At 45.8% G+C, this 23427-nt stretch overlaps 3 protein-coding genes across 3 annotated transcripts in view; all 3 read right to left on the bottom strand.

Moving 5' to 3' along the window:
• Positions 1 to 37: 37 nt before the first annotated feature.
• Positions 38 to 2336, bottom strand: LOC120896350 (forkhead box protein P2-like). The gene is made up of 2 exons (XM_040300399.1): positions 2155 to 2336; positions 38 to 2068 (listed from the first exon to the last, which is right to left on the bottom strand). The coding sequence occupies exons 1-2, from the start codon at positions 2169 to 2171 to the stop codon at positions 937 to 939; spliced, it is 1149 nt and encodes a 382-aa protein (XP_040156333.1). The 5' UTR covers positions 2172 to 2336; the 3' UTR covers positions 38 to 936.
• Positions 2337 to 3506: 1170 nt separating this feature from the next.
• On the bottom strand, positions 3507 to 9056 carry LOC120894724 (histone-lysine N-methyltransferase 2B-like). Its single transcript, XM_040297485.1, has 2 exons — positions 6512 to 9056; positions 3507 to 6009 (listed from the first exon to the last, which is right to left on the bottom strand). Exons 1-2 carry the CDS (start codon positions 6725 to 6727, stop codon positions 3826 to 3828), a joined length of 2400 nt encoding a protein of 799 aa, XP_040153419.1. The 5' UTR covers positions 6728 to 9056; the 3' UTR covers positions 3507 to 3825.
• Positions 9057 to 9680: 624 nt separating this feature from the next.
• LOC120896091 (WSCD family member AGAP003962) overlaps positions 9681 to 23427 on the bottom strand; it is a 40372-nt gene continuing 26625 nt past the window's right edge. The window contains exons 2-6 of the mRNA XM_040299942.1: positions 12882 to 13570; positions 12718 to 12797; positions 11133 to 11304; positions 10882 to 11051; positions 9681 to 10809 (exon numbers count right to left, since the gene is read on the bottom strand). Coding sequence (XP_040155876.1) covers positions 10654 to 10809; positions 10882 to 11051; positions 11133 to 11304; positions 12718 to 12797; positions 12882 to 13554 — 1251 coding nt within the window. The 5' untranslated portion in view covers positions 13555 to 13570 and the 3' untranslated portion in view covers positions 9681 to 10653. The remainder of the gene's footprint in view (positions 10810 to 10881; positions 11052 to 11132; positions 11305 to 12717; positions 12798 to 12881; positions 13571 to 23427) is intronic.

Consider the following 23427-nt stretch of genomic DNA (forward strand, 5'->3'; position numbering starts at 1 on the left):
TGTTTCGGTTGAAGCGATTTAAAAAATAAGGCAACGGTTATTTTACAAAAGGGGTTTTATAGCAATCGAGATCTTTTGAAAAGAAAAGTTTTAAAACATCTCCCTTTTGCTGACATGTTTAGGTAAGCCTCATCTCTGGTTGGACATGTTCTATTTGCCGGTATTCATCACCTTCAGGATATCCGCTATGGCGGCAAATTGTATAGCAAGCTTCTGTACACAGCGGTCGTCCAGGAAATGAGCCAAAATCAACCACCAAGAGACTAGTTCTCGTCTTGTCTGGTCCGGTATAGGAAAACATCTTCCATTTCGTGCGTTATTGCAGTTATCTCAAGGATCAGTGGCAGTTTGTGGTTATGCACAAAGTAGACAGGCTTCTCCCGAACAATGTATCTGTGGATTTCGATATAGAGAGCGCAGCATAAAGTTAGGATCGTTTTTACGATAGTACAAATCCTCTGCTGTATAGAGATCTTGGTCAAGGAAGACTTTGTCTTCGTTGCATTGATTGCTCATCCAATTCATTTTGGCTTCACATTTCCGTCCCACATGTTGCCATTCTGAAGATGTCGATGTGATCCGATTCCGACATTTTCCATCGCGACGTAGATAGCAGACGGATAGTTCATGACGTCGGCGAGATTCGACAGACATCCTCGATGTTGTGCTCAACATCTGGCTCAACCTTTACCGCCTGTTGACTGACATTAAGCATTCAATTCCTTCATTACTCCCAGCGACTGAGCTCATATCAGTTGTTTTGGAGACTGTTTCCCCCTTTAATACTGGTACTGATACGCTCTAAAACACACTTTATCATTTCCATAAAATAAATTCTTCCTCGCTTGTTGCTCCTCGCGATAGGAACTCTCAGCTCGAACTGCTCTGATCGCCTAATAGTCGTACGATCACTTCACAGCAAAACTCTTAGCATAATTAGGTGGATTTAATGGCACGTACTTTAAGCACCTTCTTGTTCTGATGTACCCGGGCGATGTGCCGTTCGAGGATGTTGCCGCGCAGAAATCGCTCCCCGCAGTGTGCGCACGGTGTCACCGTCAGGCCCTGCGGTACCTCACCATGCACCTCGTACAGGTGCCGCTTCAGGTTGTACGATTTGGTGAACCGCATCTGGCACGGATCGCACGCCAACGAGCAACGGTTACCGCGGTCCCACGCGTGCTGCTGGTTCATGTGCTGCTGAAGCTCGTAGTGCGTGGCAAAGCTTTCCTGGCACCGTTCACAGTCGGGCGGTGGTTTTTTAAAGTTTGGTTTCGCCTTGCCTCGCTTCCTACTGCGCGCTGGGGGTGTTTTATCGGCCTCACAAACGACCGTCCCGTCGTCCGGAGCATCAGTACTTTCCGGTGAGGATTCGCTTGTCGGAACGGTGATCGAAAGATTGCTGATGGGTGTAAGTACCGCTATACCGGCCAGTGGGAAGCCAGTGCTATCGTTAAGACTAGTGCTAAGCATACTGTTGTCATGTGTGACGCTCGGATATGGCTGCAGTACTGGTTGACTTACTACCGAGACCGTTGGTGATTCGTTCGTGACTAAAAATGGTTCCGCTGTTATCGGTAGCGTTTCCTCCTCCTCTTTACAATCGTCCAGCTCTGCAAACTGATGCACAGGTGTGCAAAGAATCTCTTCCGGCTCGATCGCTGCAACCGGTTCCACATCTTCCACCTTTATCTCCACTATCGGGTGCAGGAGCGATAGACTCTGCTGTTGATTAAAAAACGTCTGCTGCTGCTGCTGCTGCTGCTGCTGCTGCTGTACAAGCTGCTCCTGCTGCTGTCTTTGTTGCTCCAGCAGTATCGTGCGTCTCGTGCGGATAAGCACATCCTGCCTGAGACACTCTTCGCGAAACTTACAAAACAGGTCCAGCATTTGCAAACACTTGTCGCAGATGACCGCCCCGGCCTCTTCCGTTTGGGCAAGGTGGACCGACGTTAGCACCGCGATCATTCGCACCAGCTCATCCTTGGGATCGCTGTCGCCCGGCGGGAAGAGCGGGTGTATTACAATGCCTTCCGCAGCGCACAGCCGACAGAAGAAGTCCTGAGCACTGTTGTTGGCAATGCAGGGGCGGGCGGGAAGGAAAAATCGGTCAATGAGACACGCGCTCTAATCGTGACAAATCGAAAAACTCACAATGTACCCGTATCCATCGGTGTTTCCTTCCAGACATAGAACTAGCGTGCGGGGTTGTGTGTGTGCGTTGAAAAACTTTATTTGCGGGAGTTGTTCACTTTCGTCGCCGTCTGTTTGTAGACCGTCTGCGATTCGCTTGATTTGTTTACAAGCGTGTGCGCTGAAGCCGCAAACGGCCCCGGAGCAATGTGACAGAACTGCAAAACAAACTTGTATTTTTTTTTTTTTGTTGCACAATGTAATCATAGCAATAAAAGTTCATTGACAATTTATGCAATATTTTTTTAATTGAAAAAGTCTATGCATGACGGAAAAGCACTGGCAAACAGCTCACATATCAATCGAAATATAATTTTGCATTCATATCAAACGATTTCCCTTTTCATTGGTAACGTTCATTTCAATTACATTTCCGCTGAACAAGAGCATTTAAATAGCACGAATCTTTACACTAAATTACACAAAAATTAAATTAGGAACTTATTTTTGCTTTCATGTTTTTATGTGCCAACATTTAAATTGAATTACACGTGAAATGGCCGGAATGATTCCACTGTTGGAGGTTCAAGAAACTCACCACCATGAGTGGTGAATTTAAATAAGGGTTGTTTGAAAAAATGCAGCCGTTTTTTTCCAAAATTAAGACAATTTAAAAATGGATCAAACGTGTCACAAAGCTTCTTCTCGAAACTAATTACAATTAGTTCAATTGTGTTGCTCGCCATTTTCACCGATCACCGATTTTGTATTATTTTACTCATTGTGTAGCAATTACCCGACTGTATGTTCGGAATCAATTCCGGAGCCGATTCCGATGCTGGAATCGATTCGAACTCCGGAGCCAATTTCGATTTTAGAATCGGAATTGGCAATCGGAATTTACTCAAGGATTGGAATTAGCTGTGGAATTAGAATCATTTCGAGAATTAACATTTTTCAGAAATTTCAGAAGCGAAATGAGTCCAGGAATTACCATGAGAATGGATCGTTTACTGGTAAATATGGATTCTTTGTGGCTATCAATACGTAGCCATTAGATCCAAACGTCTATTCTTAATTTAAAACCGTTACCGATTCCGATTTCGAAGCCAATACTGATTTCGAAGTCAATTTCGATTCCGGGGCCGATTTCGATGATGGAAATGCGATTCCGGTACCGATTTTGATTCCGATTCCGGAACCGATTATGATTCCGGAGCCGATTCCGGAACCAATTCCGGAATCGATTCCGACGAAAACTTCATTTTTTCCATCACTAGTAGCAATGAAAGCAATGAAAGTAGAAAAAAAGTCTCAACAAAAGAGAAAATTTCTTCGGATGCACACAACCAATTCAACTTCCTGTTACGATCTTCATCTTTGTTAAAAATATTACGTGTATAAGTATATTTTCCTTCTGTATAACTAGCAACAATTACGACTAAGAACAAAACAAAGCACATGTCTCGGACATCTGCCTAACATCTACAGCACTAACTAGACAAGGAGAAACAAAATAATAATCTGTCCTAAAACTGCTAAGGCATAGTAAAAATTCGTTTTCTGTGTTTGTTTTTGCTCACAAGACCGCAACAAACACAAACACACACACACAACGCTCCGGAAACGGAACGGAAGGCGACGTGGAGTGGTGGTGGGACGGGTACCAGGGAGTGGAAAAGGAAGGAGGGGTTACTTTTTCGCAAACTTGGCTTTAGACTCGTCCGCCACCCAGGACTGCTTGTGCACGTTGTAGAGATGGCCGAGCAGCTGGAACCGGCGCGGGAACCGCTTATCACACTGATCGCACGGGAACGGCCGCTCCCCGGTGTGCGTGCGCATATGCTCGCCGTACGCAAACTGGCTGCGGAAGGAGCGCTGGCAGATTTCGCACGCAATCGACGCTTTCTGGCGTTCCCGCGTGCGACCGCGCGATCGTATCCGGTCCTGGTGCGCCGCCAGCAGATGCTCCTTCAGCTGCGCCAGGTTGTTCTGGTCCGCACCGCAGATGTAGCACGCGTACGAGCGCCGCTCAAGCGCATCGATCTCGTCCTCATTGCCGACGCTGCTCTCGCCAAAGCCGCCGGTATCCTCCTGTCGATGGTGATGGTGGTGCTGCTGCTGCTGCTGTGCCGAGAGCAACCGACCAGCAATATCTTCCACATCGCTAGCACCACCACCGCTCCCGTTCGGCAGCAACACACCGCCGCCGGCAGCAACGATGGCAGCAGGGGAAACGGCCGGCAGGGATATAGTGGCCGCTCCGCCTCCGCCCGAAAGCGTCGATCCATCCGCACCACCGCCTTCCAGCATCATGTGGGTGCGCATGTGCAGCACCAGCCTCGTCTTGCCGGCGAACGATCGCCCGCACAGCAGACAGGGATACTCCATCCGGCGCCGCTTGGGCCGCGATTCGACCGAGTCCGTGCTGCGGCGGCGTACGCTCGGCAGCCGATAGTCCTGCGGCAGATCGTCCGAATCGTCGTCGGAGTCGGACGAGAAACCGGCCTGCTGCTGGTGTTGATGTTGTGGCTGCTGCTGCTGCTGCTGCTGTTGGCGTGTCCGCAGCTCATGGAACATTGCGTACAGCAGCATCTCGCGCTGATCCTCGACCGGTGGCGGTTCGCTCTCCGAGTCGGAATCGTTACGCAGGAACAAACTTCGCACGTACGACACTTCCGGCTTCTCTCCGGCGCTGGTTACATTTGTGCTGCGCTCCTGCGCGGACGGTGGGTGCTGCTCCGGGGAGGCGTCCGACATCGAGGCAGTGCGTGTTGTGGTCCCCTCCCAGTCCGGTGGTGCCCGGTGCTGGAGCAGTATCGAGCGGAGCTGCGATGCGAGGGGCGTTTCGTTCGTAGGCACATCGTCCTTCGCCCGCTGGCCGGGCGGTGACGGCGTGTTGGTGGCACTCGGAGGTTCGTGTTTGGTGGTGCGCAGATGATGCGTGGGGGTGCTGCGGTGTGGCGGCTGACCACTGGGTCCCTCCAGCGGTGAGACCGAGGTCGGTGGTGGTGGTGGTGCTTGTTGCTCCGCTGGGGCACTCCCAGCAGTCCCACTGCCATCGAGCAACATGCGCTTCAGCAGCGAGGACGTAGAGGCGGACGTGCAGCTGCCCGTGGAGTTGTTCCCCGACAAAGCGCCCCCTCCTTCGTTGGTGTCGGACGCCGCTTTCGCCGGCGACCGGTTGGCAGGGGAGGAGACTCGCTGTTGCTGCAGCAGCATCTGCTGCAAAAGCGAGGGTTTAATGTCTTGCTCTTCGTCTTCGTGCTCTTCGACCTGCTGGTGGTTGTCCCCCGCCGGTGGGACAGGGTGGGGCGGCAGTTGGGGCGTTTGCCGCGGTGATTCCGGTTCCGTGTTCGGGGACGATCGGCTCGTAGTGGAATCGCGCGTTTGCAGCAAAATGCTGCGCAAAATCGACGACATGCCCCCACCGTCCGTGCAGAGGGCAGCCGGCTGGGGGTCGGTTTCCACCGCCGCTGGATGCTGCTCCTCCTCCTCCTGTGCACCCTCTCCCCGCGGTTCACTCTTAATCCTAATCGCTGGCACTGCCATGACCGGTGGCGGCGTTGCTGTCGCATGCAGTGGCGGTGGCTGGTGACTGCTTTCACTAGTGGGGGGAGATGGCCGGTGCATCAACAGGGGTGGTGCTGGTGGTGCTGACGCCGTCCCGGTCCCCCGATGCTCCTCCTCCTCCTCCTTCTCCTCCTCATTGTTATTGTTATTGTTGGGCGGCTTCCGCTGGCCTCCCGTGCGTAACCGCTCCAGGCGGAGTATCTGATCGTTGGCGAGACAGCGCCTCCGGTACTGATAAAATTTGTCTAGCGTTTCGACACACTTTTCGCAGACCTTCGCCGGGTAGTCCTCCTCCAAGGTTATCTGAGAATGTGCAAAAACAAAGAGGGAGAGAGAGAGAGAGGAGAGGGAAAGAAAGAGAAAGAAAGAGACTCGTTAGAGAGCGCACACGGGCGGTGAGACAAAGTGTGTGTATAAGTGTCCGCTTTTTGTGTGTCGCGAAGGGCACTGGCGAGCGCGCGCGGCGGGTGAACGGTCGTGCAGGAGGTCGTGCACACACACAAACACACACACATACACACCGCGGTGCATATTGCTTGTTTGCGCACAAAGAGAACGCGCTCGCGCGCGCTAGTTAACCTCGGTGGTGGTGGTGGTGGTGGCGTTGGTGGCGGTGGCGGGGAGGACGCGAGTGCTCTCGCCGCACACGCTCACGCGTTGCATGCGCACCGGCCTTGTAGATGAAATCATTCACACTGCCACACAGCCCTTGCGAGTGAGACACCTCGTGCACTTTAGCCAACACACAAGCGGCGGACGCTCCAAGGACGCGCGGCGGGGCAGTGTGTGTGTGTGTCTGTCTCACCTGAATCGAGGTGCACTCCAGTATCATCTCGATGAGTAGCCGCTGCTCGGTGACGGACGACGGCGACGGCGGGGAATGGTCCTCCGGCCCAGCCGGATGGCCCGGCGGCACCGGGAACAGGAACAGGCTGGTACTACGCGGCTCGTCGCCGGACAGGCACAGTCGGCAGCAGGCCTCGAGCCGGTGCGACGGGGGCAGCACTTCTTCTTGCGTCATTGTCCCTCCGCCCGCTCTCGCTCATTGCGCTCCCGAACGCCGGAATAAAAAAAAACGCACGCGTCAAACACTTTGCAGCAGACACCAAAAAAATGCGTCGGCCACGTGAACGCGGCCCCTGCACACTATGAGCAGGAGGTGGCCGCAATGGGAGGAGGGTTCAGGCGGTATGCCACCACACTCACTCCCACGATGATCGGTCGGGTTGCTTGCCTCCTCCACTCCCTCAAACACACACACACACACACAAATCACACAGAGAGCGCGCAAAGACTTTCACTTGGGGTGGCTCCTCCAGGTATTTCTTTCGAATTTGCGCAAAGCACAAAAGGGGGGCGCCCGCCCGCTAGCTAATACACCGTCCTCCCGTTTGCTTCTTTTTTTGTTTTTGTTGCTTGCAGCGGGCTTACTGCGCGTCAAACTGTTTCGCGTAAACAAGCGCACGGCGCGCCGTCAGCACCGTTGGTTATCCTCTCGCAGCTCTAGAGATGATCTTTTTTAGCGAGAGTGTGTAGGTGTTTCACAGGATCACGGAATTTTCCGCAGCAAACGCAAATGCACGGTAAGCTAAACCACTAAACACTCTAGTAGACACACGCGCGAGCGCGTCTCCGTACGCGGCGTTTCGCGTACACGGCGGCGGCAAAACAAATGGCGCACTTAGGGAAGTGAGGATGTGTTCGGGTCGGCCATCATCGTCCCTAATGGTAAACAGAGCCGTTGTGTGTGCCGCCACAGCAACTGTGTGGCAAGGCGGGGCAGCGAAGCGCTGCTAGGCAACGGGCGTACGGCGGTATCGGACGAGCAGCATTTGCGTCGATAACACGAACACAGCGCGGTGTTGGTGTTAGTGGCGCGGCACTTTTCTAATCACGGCCGGGAAATGGTGATCGGACCTGGTGGTGCGGACAGGGGACAGCACCTTTCTCTAGCACACTCACTTTCCACGGGATGGCAGATTAGCACTGGCGGCGGCTGCTGGCTACGTCTGTCGTTGCTGTCGTTTGCCTCAGTGTGCGCTCGCTGTGGCCGTCGTCATCGATGCTAAGGAGGCCTTGCTCGGTGCGTTGTTGTTGTTGTCCTCCATTGCCATCGCCGTCGTCGTCGTCGTCGTCGTTGAGGTTCGTGTGCGCGCTCTTTCACTTCTGCAGCCGCTCGTACGGCACTCGCTCGCTCGCTCGCGCACACGTGCGGTGACCTCGAGTCGGTCGCTGAGTTTGCCGTGGCTGCCTTTCAATGCGCTCCAACCAACGGGGTGGAGGGGGGGGTGGGGGTGGGCGCCAAGTACGTTGACGGGGCCGCCACCCGAGGAAGGTTGCTGCCGTGTTGCGGTGTTGCGGTGTTGTGTGTACTACTGGCACCTCAGCCGTCCTCGTCCACCTTCCGCAAAACCTTCTCTAGCACATGCACACACACACACACAGCTCAGGTCAATAACAAATAAATGTCAAATTTATTCACCACACCCGCGCACACATCCTCACCACATTCCGAAAGGGTGGTAGTGCTTTCTCGCTCCGTCCCGTTCTCTTTCTCTCTCACACATACACTCTAACAACGTAGCGATAGAAAGGGGATGACTTGGGAAAGGGGGAGAGGGAAGCCACCCTTGTGCCAACCCACCAACAACAAACCGATACGTCACCAATAGTGCTTATGCTGCGCTTATATGTTGGCCGTTTTGTGCTCCAGACACACGGGGAATGATGCGAAATAGCGAAACGGCTCTCGTCACTAGACACCACTACAATCGCACTTTGCCCAGCTTTTCTCGTCGTCCCGTCGTAACGACTTCGGCACCGAAAGGGAGCGCGGGTACAACGGAGAACGTGTCACGGGGATGCACCGGACAGGGTGCACTTTGGCTTTAACTGCACTGTCATTTGGGCAAACGAGCAGCGGCACCCCGGCCGCAGTCGGGAAAATGCACTTTTAGGGTCGGAGCTAAACGGGACACTTGCGCCCTAATTTTGTTTTCTGCACACTACCGTTTCGTGGGAGTGGAGGGGCCAACGCGGCGAAAACCGTTCCACCAACCGAGAAGAGAGTGGAAACAAACGGCACACGACGGCAGCGAACGGCAGTAGCAGCGGCTAGCGATTCGCGAACTAGGTTGTATGTAGACCTCCGCTCGGTTCATTGACCTCTTCTCACGGTACGGCGGCAGGAAATATTCCGTGCCGTTCGGGGAAAGCTTTCGAACGCGTACGGCGGATGTTGAAACTGGTCGAAAAGCATTCGAAACACGCGTTTATGAGAGCTGCTTGTGTTTATAATTTCTCGCTTGATGTCAAAGTATTGCAAATAACGGATGGATTCTCGTAAATTGCGAGATGAGGCCACATTTACGGCACCAACTGAATTGATTTGCGAACGAAAGCTTTCTAATGGTAGTTTGCAATAGACCCTGACATATGTGCACCGAAGGCGCATGGCCGGACATCACGGTTGAAGGTAAATAATAGTTTATGAAATGATTTCAAGTTTCATATTTTTGCATACTTTGTAAACTCATGTTTTAAAGTCATTTTCAAAGCCACAAAAATACGATAAAATTCTACTTCTTTGTACAATAATTGTTTGTGTTGGGACATTCAAATTAAAGAGGTTTAATATTTTCAAAGCGTATTATTTTTTCTATTTAAACGTGTTACACTCTTACCGTACTAAGAAGTTATGTATTTTATTTGTGATTGCTGATAAACGTTTTAAATAAACTTTCGGATAGATTAAAATACCCAAACCATCGCACAACGGTTGGGCAAACGCTTGAAAAGGGTGAAAAACGCTTCAATTTATAATGACAGTTGAAACTCATAGAAAACATCGAACCGGATCGTTTTGAAGCGATGAAAAGCAGAATGATTTTATAATATAAATCTTTTGAATGACCGGAACACGTTTTCCTGTTTGTAGAAGTTTTTAGAAGCGAACGGTAGGGAAAAGACACATCTGAACACCTCTAAATATTGTTTATTCCTTTTTTGTTCTGCTTCTGGTGTCTACACATAATGCACATCCGTTTACACCAGCCCAATGCTATCATACATTGTGTTAGTTCTCGGTTGCTCCAACCATTGGAACAGGATTACTAACCGTTATGCGTTGGTGATTTATACTTTTATGTACCATTTATCTTCCCTTTCTTGCACTGTCCTCGCTTGTCATGAATGGTAGTAAAATCGCGCATACATTTCTAATAGTACAAATGAATACTGCCCCCGCTTACCTACGTGTACGTATGCTTATGTGGTAGCTATTGTTCCTAGGTTGCTCCTAAAAGTCTTACCAGTTTCTTCTAGCTTCTTCTACAACGTGTGTGTTGCTTTCTACGTCGTGAACGGTTTTGTAGGGAGGTGTGTTGCCGTGCCCTTTAGCTTCCTAGATAGTTTAGCCTGGTAAATCGTGCTACATTACTTTGGTTTACGTTTAAGACATGTTTTGGCGCTTGGCTACGGATCCGTCGCGACTTGCGGGACAGCTCGGATGGCAACATAATCGGGATTCCCTTGCTGACTAGAATGTGTTTCGCAAATTACAGTAACAAACAGGAGATGGCTGTACAGAACTGGGCACCATGCTCACGCTATGTCTTTTGCACGCTGAATCTCTAACCGTTACACAAATAATGGAAGCTTTTAAAATCGGGTCCGCGTTCGTTTGTTTCGTTTTGTGCGGGAATCTGTGTTTGAGATTCTGGTTGCCTTGTGGTTCGATACTTATGAAAAACATTTCTTTAACAACACTACTTAAGCTTTGTACAAATACTTTGTGAGCAAAAATATAGGCGCTGCCTCTGTCTGGCGTCTCGGTAACAAGAGTAGTAGTGGTACGACTGGGTTCTTTTGTTAAGAAATAATTCGTTCAAAACCAATTAGCCTAAACCAATCGAAACCATACATCACAATTACAGCCACTGATTTTGCTTAGTGTGCGTCGTAGCGGCCGAGGGCTGCGTACACTTCGGCACGCTTTTCGTCAATTGCTGCGTGCATTGCCGGACTGTACGGATCGAACTGCAGAATGCGCTTCTTGCGCCGGTAAATGCCTTCCTTTCGCATAAGGGCACACGCCAGCAGCTCCTACAACCGAGAGAAACATTTGACGTTATTTTACACCGAGATGTCGTATAGCAAATATTCTCCTTAACTTACCTCGTCCGTCTGGTGGTTGAGAAATTTAAGAATACTGCGCAATGTACCCTCCACGTTCTCGACTAGGTCATCGTAGAAGACTAGCTTTACTTCGCCAGTGAAGTTTTTCGCCCACGAGAGATTCGTTTGTTCCCATGCCCAAAGTTTATTTTTTACAAATTGAGTCCAATCTGCAAAAACATAGGAAGGTGGGTACAGCGTGATTATGCCGGTGCTGAATGCTCTATTTTGTCCTAATCAACTTTACTTACATCGACCCTTGGTCCTACGATAACGATCAGGCGAGGCAAATCCTACGTGGCCACCAGATTGACGATTAAACTCCGCCAGAATGGCCCGTTCCGGATCCCGTATCAACAGGATCGCTTTAGTGTATGGGGCCCAGGCGTGCGGGCCCCACTCGTGCGTCTTCACTACTAGCACCTGAAGAGGGAGGAGGAGAGAAATGATATGTTATTTTTCATTGAATTAAGGTAATCGTTGCTACCGGTAGGTCGGTTTTATTATGAGTCTAATCGAAAGGTTTTAAATTAATCGTTAAGTTCTGCGAACTGCGTTACTGACTGTAACAACTCGGACTAAATCAAGGTAAGGGCTGCGTTGTTCGTCCTATATACGATGATAATTCGAAGAAAGCATGATACTCATTGCAATCACTCTTTTCTTTGGCCACAATTCTTGGTACACTAAACCCCATTTTCGACGTACTAACTCGATAGAATACCTGAATTTCAACGGCACAATGATGACCATTTTTGTCTAAGTTCCAGAAAGAGCTTTATGTTTTAAGATCAAACCTGATTGGGGCGGCCTTTTACGATTATTGAACTTTACTGAAATTTTAGGAGATTACAGCTAAAATGCAGTGGCACACCTGTTTATACTGTAGCAGCATAGAAGCAATTATGAAGCAATTAGATATTCTATGCTAAAAATTGTTGTATCTTTTTGTGTACCTTTTAATGACGTGAAGTATATCTCTACTACCCTGTATAAGCCAAAGATTTTTCACTAATTGATTTCCATTGTATCGATTGAACCAGTAAGTATCGCTTGCAACTTGCTTGCCATACGAGTGCCAAACAAAATCTCAAATGTTTAAAAGCGGCCTATCACAACATATTCTGCACACTAGCACCAAAAAAATTGTGAAAAAAATGCCCAATTAACATTTTTTTTGTATATAATTTAAGTCAATTACTATTACTCTACTATGATTATTGACCTATATTCTACTTCTATTCTTATATTTTCTATAGAAACATCGTTAAAACATTTGTAACTTTTTGTGAAAGGTGTTTTTGCTGAATATTGTAATAATAAAATAAATTATCAAATTAGGGCAAATCGATGAGGGATTGGTCCTCATGTTATTTCAAATGAATAGTATCCTTTTGAACTTAAATCGTATAGTAGATGTTAAAAAGTTGGATTAAATTGCACCAAAAGTAATATTATGCGACAGTAAAAATAAACACTTTCAATATTAGCTATTACTAGTATAACCTCAAATCAATTTTAAAATGTGAACGTGAGCTTAAGAGTTTCTTGTAAAATACGTCGATGTAATTCGCTATAAATATCACAGTTTTTTATCATTCCTATGTGGAGTTTCTGCGTACCTCACACCTGCTGCATACCTTTTTATAAACATGATTATTTTTAAAGTTGCAAGTTCTACACGTTACATCGTTACTATTCACCAATTGCTAGATGGAACAATTTTATACAATGTATCTTTTATCTCAACAGTTAAAAGTCTTTCATCCCAACAATTGCCCAATGCATTTCCTGTTACTCCATTTTCTGCAACATTGTTGCAGTCGCTGCACTTACCGACGAATTAGCAACGCTTTCCGCCGGGAAACCACTTTTCAGGAGTCCGTAGTCTTTGTACACACTTCCTGTTAGAATGCCTGAGAAGAATGATGGAAGAAAACGTGTCAAGCATTAGTCAATTATCACCTCACTGCATCCACCCCATACGCCCCATCGCTTACCGGTTGCTTGCTGGAGTAGATATCGCAGCCAAGTGTTACCACTGCCCGGGAATGAAACGAGCGCCGCCAGTTCCGGTTTCGACTGTTGTCCCTTCGGTCGGCCAACAGCGCCACGGCTTCTTACACTATCACTATCCACTAGCTTACCACTAGACGGGTCACCACCGTTAGGCCGAACTGGATGCGAGGAGCTGCCCGGACTGCCTCCGGCAAAGGAAGCAACGGCCGGTGGACCGGCAAGTGTGTCACCGTCGTCCACCGTCTGTCCGCCCGGCTGTACTGCCGCACCGGGTGCTGAGTGTAGGTTCTGGTTGTGACTGTTGCCGCTGTTGCTACTGCCGCCATTGTTGCCGCCACCGCGGTAGTTGTAAACGTTAAACTTTTTCACGAAATGGCCCGGGAAGGTTTGGAGCAGCTTGGGTGGCTTGCGGGGCGTCCGGATCGGCGCGTCCAGATAGTGCAGCTCGGTGCACCATTGCAGCGGTGGCTTTTTGCCCATCAGGCCAAGATCGCGGTTCCGAATCGTCTCGAACTCGCCGTACCCGCGCGGACCATGGACGCCACGCTTCTGCTGCGGTCCCTGCAGGCTAACGAACGATAGGAACAGTATGCCGCCGACGTACACCAGTATGGTGCCGGCCACCCCAAACAGTCGCCAGCCGCGCAGTGCCATGGCCGCATTATCGCATCTAGAAAAAATGGAACAGAAATGGAAAACAGAGGTCATAAAACGATCGCACGTGCAAGAACAAAGTTGCGGCCATAGCTGCTCGAACAGCAACAGAATCGGCCGTAGTCTATAATCTTGATTATAAAGTTAATTTATCGTAGCACACGAACTGCAACGGCTGCCAAGAATGGATCATTTGTTCTTCTCACTCACAATGCCGCACGAACAGTTCAAAGGGTTTAAATTACTTTCCTTCCAGAAAGCTCGCACACGTGCACGGTGCAGATGGAGATGTTTTATCGGGTTTGTTCGTTTAATAGTTAATCCATAGTCTATTCTAGCATGGTCTCGTATGGATGAACGGTTCATGTCTCGAAGTCTGACTCTTTGAAATGACCTACGTACCCTCAAAGGCAACAACGCACACCCGGACAGCTCAATGACTCAAATCAATTGACACCAAGAGTTTTCTTCTTTCACAAAGCATTGTCTCAGCAAGAGATAAACTTCTCGGGCAGGTGTTATTTATGAAATTAGTTGACTGTGTTTGTAGGGTTGTGATTTGTAGCTTTCAGTTCAGTTCAGCCCTTTTGTGTTGCTACCATCTTGTAGCGGGGTGCTAAAATGCTACTACATCACAGAGACCATGCTAAACAGCTCACTTGAAACCACGAAACATGAAACGATGAATATAGATAACATAGGATAGTTGTAGAACAAAGTAGGTCCAGGTCGTGTGATCATTATCGCCCCGACCAAGGCGAGGGTAATTATTATTAGCGAGATCGGATGTGACCAGAGTCACTAAGCAGATTAGTTATCGAATGATAATTACAAACCATAGTTTCAAGTGCCGGTAGCCAATGGTAATCATTTAGATTGCTGCTTTAATAGAGGATGGTTTGTGATTCAAGAGAGAGCTTCTGCAATCGGTTTTGAACATTGTACTAAATGAATTGAATTACATTGGTATAAATGAATCGGAAAGCGAAGGGGTACGATTGATAGCATAGACAGCATAACAATTTTAATTTATTTTGTATTTATGTTCATAGCAAGTCTTCTATACTTACTTACTTATCCGGCGCTACAACCGCTTTGCGGTCTTGGCCTGCCTCAGGTGTGTCCGAAACCGCTCACGGTCTCGCGCCTTCGTCTGCCAGTCCGTTAAACAACAAGCAAGTCTTCTATATTGTCTAATATTTGGTACATGTACTGTATGTCGAATAGGAAGTTTTCTCAGATTTAATTTAAAATAGTAAATTGGCCAATTTTAGAAATATTTCGTTCGATAGAGTTGAAATAAGATCATCTATTCTTCGCAAATAAACTTAGACATTTATAAATAACATAGGAAAATATTAAAATTTGAATTGGTTGGCCAAAAGTAATACGAATATCTTAATGTTAATTGAACTTTCACTAATAGCAACCTATGTGTCAGCACCCAAAATTTGAAAGTTCTATCAGTCGAACTTCATCGGGGTGACCAAAAAAGTGAAACATCTTCATTCAGAAGCTTTCGCGAATAACGGATGGACGACGTGCCGCAGTTTGTGAACTTCGGATTATTCAGTTCCAGCATCTACAACACCTTGGCACTATTAAACAACATAGAAAGAAATTTCGGTTCCGAATGGCCAACGACCCTGAGCTCCAAAGGAAGCTGACGAGGAAGACAGAGGAAAGAGTGGCTACATCGCTGTGTTCGCTTGGCCGGGAGGATGATGCAACTGGCCGAACAGTGAAAAAGTACGTTGGAAACATAAGCATAGATGCCAGCAAGCGGAAATCAAGTACACTGGTTTTGTAGCGGGCATGAATGATGCCCCACTTCAAGGTGATCATTTTTGGAGATCTCGATGTGACAACCTAGTCAGCGAACCGGCCCCAAAACATCAAAACATCCTCCAGCAACGTCCCATCGAGAATTCCTGGACTAGCATGATTCAAAAGATCTATTCCAACAATTTGGTCGCAAAGTCGTAGATTTATTTTGCAGATGCGCAGAAATGTTTGCAAAAAGCTATTAACTGCCTAAGTATTTTTAATATAGCAACACGAAAAAGTTCATTCTAATAGCACTATGCTGTTGACGATGAAATTGAAGTCTAAGGATGAGTTTGCCATTGAAATAGTGTACAAAGGAAGATCAATTATACAATTAATTTTATCGTGGTGCTAATGATACACTAGGTACAACTTGGTGATAAAATAATAAAAAATAGGTTGTTACAAAAAAAAACAAAAATAAACAGAACTGCGACGAAATCTAGCTTATTTTCTTTTAAATCAATCTTTCTAAACGACCAATCTAATGGGCTCTGTACACACCCGGTACCTCCATCGAACAAAGGCAGTCTGTGGTGCGGGCAGCCCACATTCTCCTGCAAGTGCAAAAGACGGAACGGAGCATACTTTCACCGTACTTCAGCAGAAACTTTGGAAACATTTTACGGCTGCACCGCAATGCTATGCAAATTTATTCCGAATATGCATTGGGGGGTGGTGACTGTGTCGTCTCGCCGAAACGAGGCGCTTCTTGCGTGGACATTCGCCTCCCGAGCGGCCAGGGATGGGGTAGTTCGTAAAAGTTAACCCCTGTCTTCTATTTAACGGTGTCAGCAATGCTGTGTTCGGCAGGACGTTTTACCCCACGTTGCCCAACTTGTCTGTCGCATGAGCTCCTAACGTAAAGTACGTATCCTGGGCAATACGTCGTAAAGCGCAGCTGGATATGATTTTGTACCGCCGGCGGGTACTTAAACGTAAGTTCGGTAGAAGGCACTTTGATGTGTCTCGTTTATGAGCTTCACATTCGTTGGGCGTCAAGCGTAGTCGAAGAAATGTGCTCAATTTCGCCAATCACTGGAAGTGGAAGGAATTAGGAGCTTACAGACGGTGGGAGCCACTTAAAATCGTTTGATTATAGTTAAAAAGCATTATTCTGTTTTGCTGTTGAACAGCTGACGCGTCGTTTGCCTTGCCAGTAGAGAAAATGGGTAAAAAGATGGTTCCGTTTTTATATATAAATTAAACTACAGAAACATTTCTATCAATGATTCATCAATCATGCACACTTGCTAGTTCGTACGTTGAAATGTTCATTAAGTATTGCTAATTACGAATCAAAAGCAACGAACGCTTACCCGAACATGCTGGATCGAAGGACCGATATCGGATATCACCAAACAAATTAAATAATCCAATGCAAATCATCAATCTTTCCTCACCTAAACCAGAAAAGAGAGAAGTGGGCCAAAATATCCTTTCCTTTTGGCTATTGTGTCCTTCTCTCCTCTGTTTCTTCTCCCTCACACTATCCCGTCTGTCTACATATTGGGCGATAATTTGTCGATCGATTTTCGGAAAGCGCACGGCATATCCTTTTTGCATCAGCCTCGTTTGCAGAGCTGACAGAACAGAAAAAAATCCTCCCAGTTTTGCTTGCGGTGTGATGTGATTTGGTCCATCTGCTGGAAAATCCGTGAACAACGCGTGGACACATCAGATGCCAAGCGTTAAGCGTGTGCTGCTCTATGCCAACATGAAGTGTACAGTTTGATGGCTATTTCCACCGCAATCCGGTATATCAGATAGCCGCAGGCTGACAAGAGGCCATCCAGCGTCGTAAAAGCGTTTCACATTCACCGTCTCCTGCTGTGCAATGAGATGACACTCACGGGATGTACAGGTTCGCAGACCGGGTGGTCCGGCTAAGGCTTCCGATAAAGGATCCCAGTTTTGCATCAATATTACGCCATAGGGGAATTGCTTTTATGGTCTTTTTTTCGCCTGCTAGGGGATAATAATGAACAGCAGGTCAGCACAAGGACAGACACAAAACTGGTGGCCGAGTGAGCAGGATCAATAAGCTATGGTGTCCCGTTTTCCTGTGGTACGAACTGCGTTGCTTCATAGCCTGGGGCTAACATCGGAGGATAGGCTTAAAAACCATCATCCAACCCATAATGGTGAAACTTTCTTGTTTGGGCTCTTCATCTTGCGGTGTGTAAACTTCGTGGGTGTCACTTGACGAGCGGTTGTAGTAGTGCATTTCTTAAAGGGTCTTTGTACGCGTACAAGTACTGTTTACATGCTGCAAGCGTTCCTAACGTTCGCTTCATCTCTTACATCTATTTCAATATTTTACTCTCATACACTCCTCCTCCTACAGCTATTTTGCAGGGGAGGTGGGGTTGGGGGTTAAAATTTCATCCTACTAACATCGGCTGGAGAGTTTGCACAAGAACCCTCCACCTCAGAGGGTGAAAAGCTGTGACGTGTTTTGTGCTGATCTGGCTAGGTAGAGTCAGAAGAGAGTGGAGCTGAACAACGAGAGTCGGCATCATGTAATTTACGATAAAAGCCGATTAGCATCGGTCGAATCATGTCGAGCGTCCAGGTTGTTTGAGAGTTGTAATTGAACTGCATTTTATTCAATTATTGTTAATGGTATAAAGCAAACAGTTTGCACTCTCATATAATCGAATGCATTATGTCGAAGTCCTACGATGTAGTATCTGTTCCCCATATTTACTGAAATTCAGATTTGATATCAGCCCTTTATTGTGTTGTATAAGCCGATATATACGACAGTCTTATAAACGATTGAATGCATAATACGATACGATCATGATGATGATGTTAAATGTTTAACTAAAAATGAAACAAGAATAAACTCCTAATCAAGATTCCAAGAATCAAAAACCAATCTTCTTCGATATATTAAAGGTTTAAACATTCCGCGGGTCTCTGACTCAGCCATGGTATTTTTAGTTGTATTTGAAAATGATTAAATATTTTGATTTTTGATATTCTTTCTTTTATTTTCATCTAATGGTGTGAGGTTTTAGAAATACGGAAGATAGATTGAACTTCTTATGGACATTTTGTGCATGACTGAATCATAAAACTAGTTGGAAACATACGATAAAATGGCAATAAATGCTTCAAGGAATAACAGAAAGTTGCAGTAAGTAGACATTTTCTTTTGCCCGAATGTGAAAGACAGGAACTGTAAGTATAACGGTCCGTTTTATACTATAAGTTCCGTTAGATAAGATCTTCTACATTGTCAGTTATAGCCTATGAAATTTCATTTACACATTAATTAAAAACGATTGCAACCCACTCATGTGCAGAATGAATCATTTGCGTTTCAACTCACTGTCATCGCGAATTTCCTATTGAATACATTCACCATTTTGTTAATTAATTGATTTATCCTCGTTTACGTCGCGGCACACCAGTACGAGCCAGTCTAAATATCCGCTATATCAAATGTGAAACCTAAACCCCATTTCCCAGAAAACTCAATTATTACCGCCGTGTACTTTAAGCGAACCGCATACCCATCACACTATCGTTCGAGCCGACATATGCACAAATGTATGTTCGAAAGCTAGTCTACCCTCGGAACGCATGAATGCCTTAATCGTACACTTGGAGTCACGATATGTCCCTCACCAGGCCCCTTTCATTCCGTACCACGGTGCGCGATGCGTGATTCCTACCAATGGTTTGCGAACGCCAATCGACACTATAGAACGAAAAGGAAGGGTTAGACATTTTCGGTTGCCAACTGGTTGCCGGCTGTCAGCTGTCAGCTGGGTTGAAGTGTATTACAGAAAACCGTTGACAGAGGGTGTTGGTGCAGATTCGCATTGTGATTTGGTTTTGTGTACGTTTTTTTATTCCATTGGAAATAAATGAATAAAAGAAAAGCCTCCGCTATTCTGCTCCGCCCCGTCCTATTGCCAAGCGTAGCAATCGCTCGCTGACCATCTCTGATTCGATCCCTTGGGGACTAGTAGGTTTCGGAAAAAGTTTTACTTTGTGCGGATTCCTCAGAAGTTTTAGCATTCATTCACCGACGTGTCATATTTATTGATGTGGTAAAGTATTTACATTCCACACGAATGCCTTGAGAGAAACGGGAATTTGTGAGCAGAGAAGCGGAAAAAAGGGAAACGCCTTTTTGTTTTCTATTACACGAGTGTTAAACGAAGTAGCGGATGGTGTGGGGATGATCGAAGAGAGATTGTGTGGATCATGCTTAAAATCTCGAACAGCCGATACCTATTGCGACTAATTCTATGCGAGCAATTGGACGGATAATGTAAATGATTGATGCTCGTGTTTAATAAACGACTGTAGGAAATATATTGCACGAATCATAACACTCTTACTACGCCAGACAGGATATAAGTTGCACAACCGAACGCACTGGTGTCAATGTATCCGTATTTGCTAGAATTGTTACAATAGGGCTAATAAATCATCTTCCACCAGCTATTCCACCAGTTGGCGCCAGTAGAAGTAGCTGGGAAAGCGAGCCGTTGGTCCTGCTGTGACACTAAGTGGAAGATGTGAAAATGTACGAAGCAAATCTGCATGTTCTGGGGAGGATGGTGCCAAACAGACATTGAAACACACATACACACACATCCACCCATACAACCCGTGTTACTCTAGCGTCCATGTAGATAAGCAGCTAGCTAGGCCGTAAGAAGATAAGGAGATCCAACATGATCCAAGATACAGAAAGCTTCTCTATTACTTCACACACACACACATACACATACAAACACACACACATACTACAGTGGAGGTGGGAGGTAGTGCTGTGGCTTACACAATACCGGTCCCTTGGGAAGAGACGGTTTGCTACAATTTTGTTGTACTAGCAACAATGTTCCGTTGGTAGATGGTTCTGAGTCGAGATGGCCGTTCGGATGTTACAGCAAATTGCGTCTACTACTTGGGACGACTGGTTTGGCGTTTATTGAATATTTTACCTCGCTTCCGTTTCGTCATTTTCCGCACCACTGGCAAACACGGAAGAACGCAAGACGAATGGCATGTTTCATGATAATGTGATAGCACAATATGTAGCATTTCTTCCGATTTGCGCCATTCAGTATCTGGCCCTCCCTTGCTTTGGGTTGCATTTTTTATTATCATTTTATACTCGCTTTATTGTTTGTTTGAAGCTGCTTCTTTTTCTGTTTCGCTTTTTTGTGTGTTGTATCTGATTTGTGTCCCTTTGGATGTCAACTTTCCAATTCTTGTTTTGTCCTCTGTTATGTGTTTTGTTGTGCTCTCGTTTCCCGAGAAGTTTTATTTTCCATTCATTCCATGTCCTTTGCTGTGTGCATGTCATTGTATTCAGTCGGAAAAGTTTTTCTAGCCAGCTGTTGCTAAATATGTATGTATGTTTTATTGTAAAACTTTGCACATTTCGTCGGTGAAAACGGCTGGTGTTCTTGACCATAGTATTAATTTCAATTTGCGGAACAATTTGTTTTATCTTGTTAAACTATTCAGCTAGGAATTGATTGTACTAATGCTGGCTCTAAGGGTTCAGTCTAAAACGAAAATTTATAGGACTTTCCACAGTATTAAGTATACCTGTAGGTTAAGTTAAGTAACACAAATCATAACTCATACATTTTTAAAATCTGTACACTTATACGGTATACAGGCTGAAGTCCCTGAGCATAACTGCATTTTATGTGTGTTTTGCTGTTAAATGTTCCAAAGAAAGTAAACTTCTGTGTTTAATTTAAAACAATCATCAAACATTGAAGTACAAAATTTGCACACCATACACCGGTTCAGCTTCAAACATGATTATTTATTCACAAACTTTGTCCTTTGCAGGCTCAAGTGTAGTCACTCCTATGCTATGAAATAAAAAGACTCCTTTTTGTACGATTTTTACCAAAGAGGTGAGTTATAAAATTTGGTTTGCGTTATTACATTGGCTTGCTTCGCGCTTCCCTTTCACACAACCCAACAGAAAAGAAACACGCAACAAAAGCTTTCCGTCTCAATATAACGGCTCGAAAGCGTCATAAAACCCGATAACAATTTATAAGCTTACAGGGTGCCGGGCTTTCTGCATCGTGTGCGATGTGGTACTTTTTGCCTTTTATTTGCTACCAAACCTGGTAAACCTCCAACCGGTTGAAGCGAATCGAATCGAATTAAAGAACACTTTACATCGGACACCCTTACGAAAAGCTTTCTGCGAAAGGGCATCAAATACACTCAAACCTGCACAGACCTCATAGTGCCAAAGGTGTGGTGCATGGGTTGAGCGTCGGAAAGATTGCCAGCACGTGCCGTCGGTTAAACCACCAGGCGTATCCATCGATTGTATTAAAAACTGTTTTCCCTAACGAGCGCAAGTTGAAATCGGTACAACGCCAGCATCGACGATAACGTTCGCTTCATCGAACAATTTTGGTAGCGTCATTATGTTTTGCGGCTACGGTGCGGTATGTTGTAACTCTTTCGGATAATCATGGAAACCTGCACACGGTTTTGGCTACGGACTGTACAATAAAAAAAAAGAGTGATAAGTTTGACGTACTTACCAATTTATAAAAAAAAGAGTTTAATACCAGCACGAGTATGTGTACAATTAGTTTTACTCTAGCACGGAAAGCTGAAGTGATTTCCCCCCTATATTTCATTTTCATTTATGTTTCCCAGTATTCCATTGTGGCTATTGCATTGTTCGCAGGCACACATTGTACCATCACGAAAGTTGTCGTGTCACAAATCCTTTCATCCTTTATCTCCATTCGAGGGACTTCCGGCTATTAATTCCGCTTCATCTTGACACCAGGGTAATTAGAATGCTTTTTCACCTGACCGTGCTATCTGTGTGACGATAGGTTAAATGGGTCGTAGTGTTGGGAATGGATGGCTTCGCTGTTTAACACTGTACGTGACTTTGACCGACTTTGTCGTGGAAGGAGAAAATGTTTTGGCAGGTAAATTACTTCTGCCTTAATTTGTTTCATACATTTCAAGTAATTTTTCACAACCCAAACAAAGTCAGACGTCATGACCCATCACGACTCATGGGACAACTTAGTAATCTGTAAGGTTTCACAAATCACAAAGCAGCGATTGGAGGTATCGTAAGATAAGAAAAGAGGCTCTGGAATTTGTTTATACTTATTTATAAATAAAATGAACGGCAAAGTTTCATGCATGGTTTTTAGGTGCTTTGCATGACTACAATTCATTTTCCTTTAAATGAATATTATTTAAGGATTGCGGCTTGTTTGGACCGTTCCTACTGCAATAAAAAAATGAATGATCCTTAAAATAAATTCTCACATTATTGTTTCCCCATCCGTTTGCGCGATGTCTTAGGTTACTCACAATAAATCTCGGGGGATTTATGATTTGAGAGGAAATTATAGTAAAGTTATAAGAGAACTTCATTACTTATTGTTTGGGATGCACATCATTATCACTTCCCTCAAGCTCCCTCTACTCGCACCTTAAGGACTAAACTTGTTTCCATTTCCGTTCAAATGCAGGTTTATTTCAACACTGTTCAGGTATCATCATAATAACATTATGAATAACGAGGAAACAGTAAAGTTTGGCCTAATGTGTAAAGCAACAATTTAGCCAAATTAAATTGTGATACACTGTTGTTACAAAATGATGAAGAAATAAAATCAATTTAGTTTAATTTCAAGTAGTCTCTTTAAAAGAGACTTAAAGTTTAATGTTTTTTAATTAAAGGTTTTTTAATTCCTTACATTCATCTATTTCTTTTTGGGTGGAAATAATCCTCCCGCAACATGAAAATAACAATCGATTGTGTGGCTTTATCCGATCGACTTATCGTGATATAATTATCGTAAGCCTGTGGCATAAAAGCTAACTACAAAACGTATTCCGGTGTCCCAAATGGGCAACCTCTTAACGAGGGCAGGATTACACAATGCCCTTGAGTCGATTGATCTGTCGATTAAGCTCAACACCAATCCGCTTGAACCGCAGGTTACCGGGTTCAGTTATTAGCGGCATTCGGCATTGGATAATGTCGTAACGGAAAGTCAT

This window comes from Anopheles arabiensis, chromosome 2 (assembly GCF_016920715.1).
Source record: "Anopheles arabiensis isolate DONGOLA chromosome 2, AaraD3, whole genome shotgun sequence".
NCBI classification, from domain to species: domain Eukaryota; kingdom Metazoa; phylum Arthropoda; class Insecta; order Diptera; family Culicidae; genus Anopheles; species Anopheles arabiensis.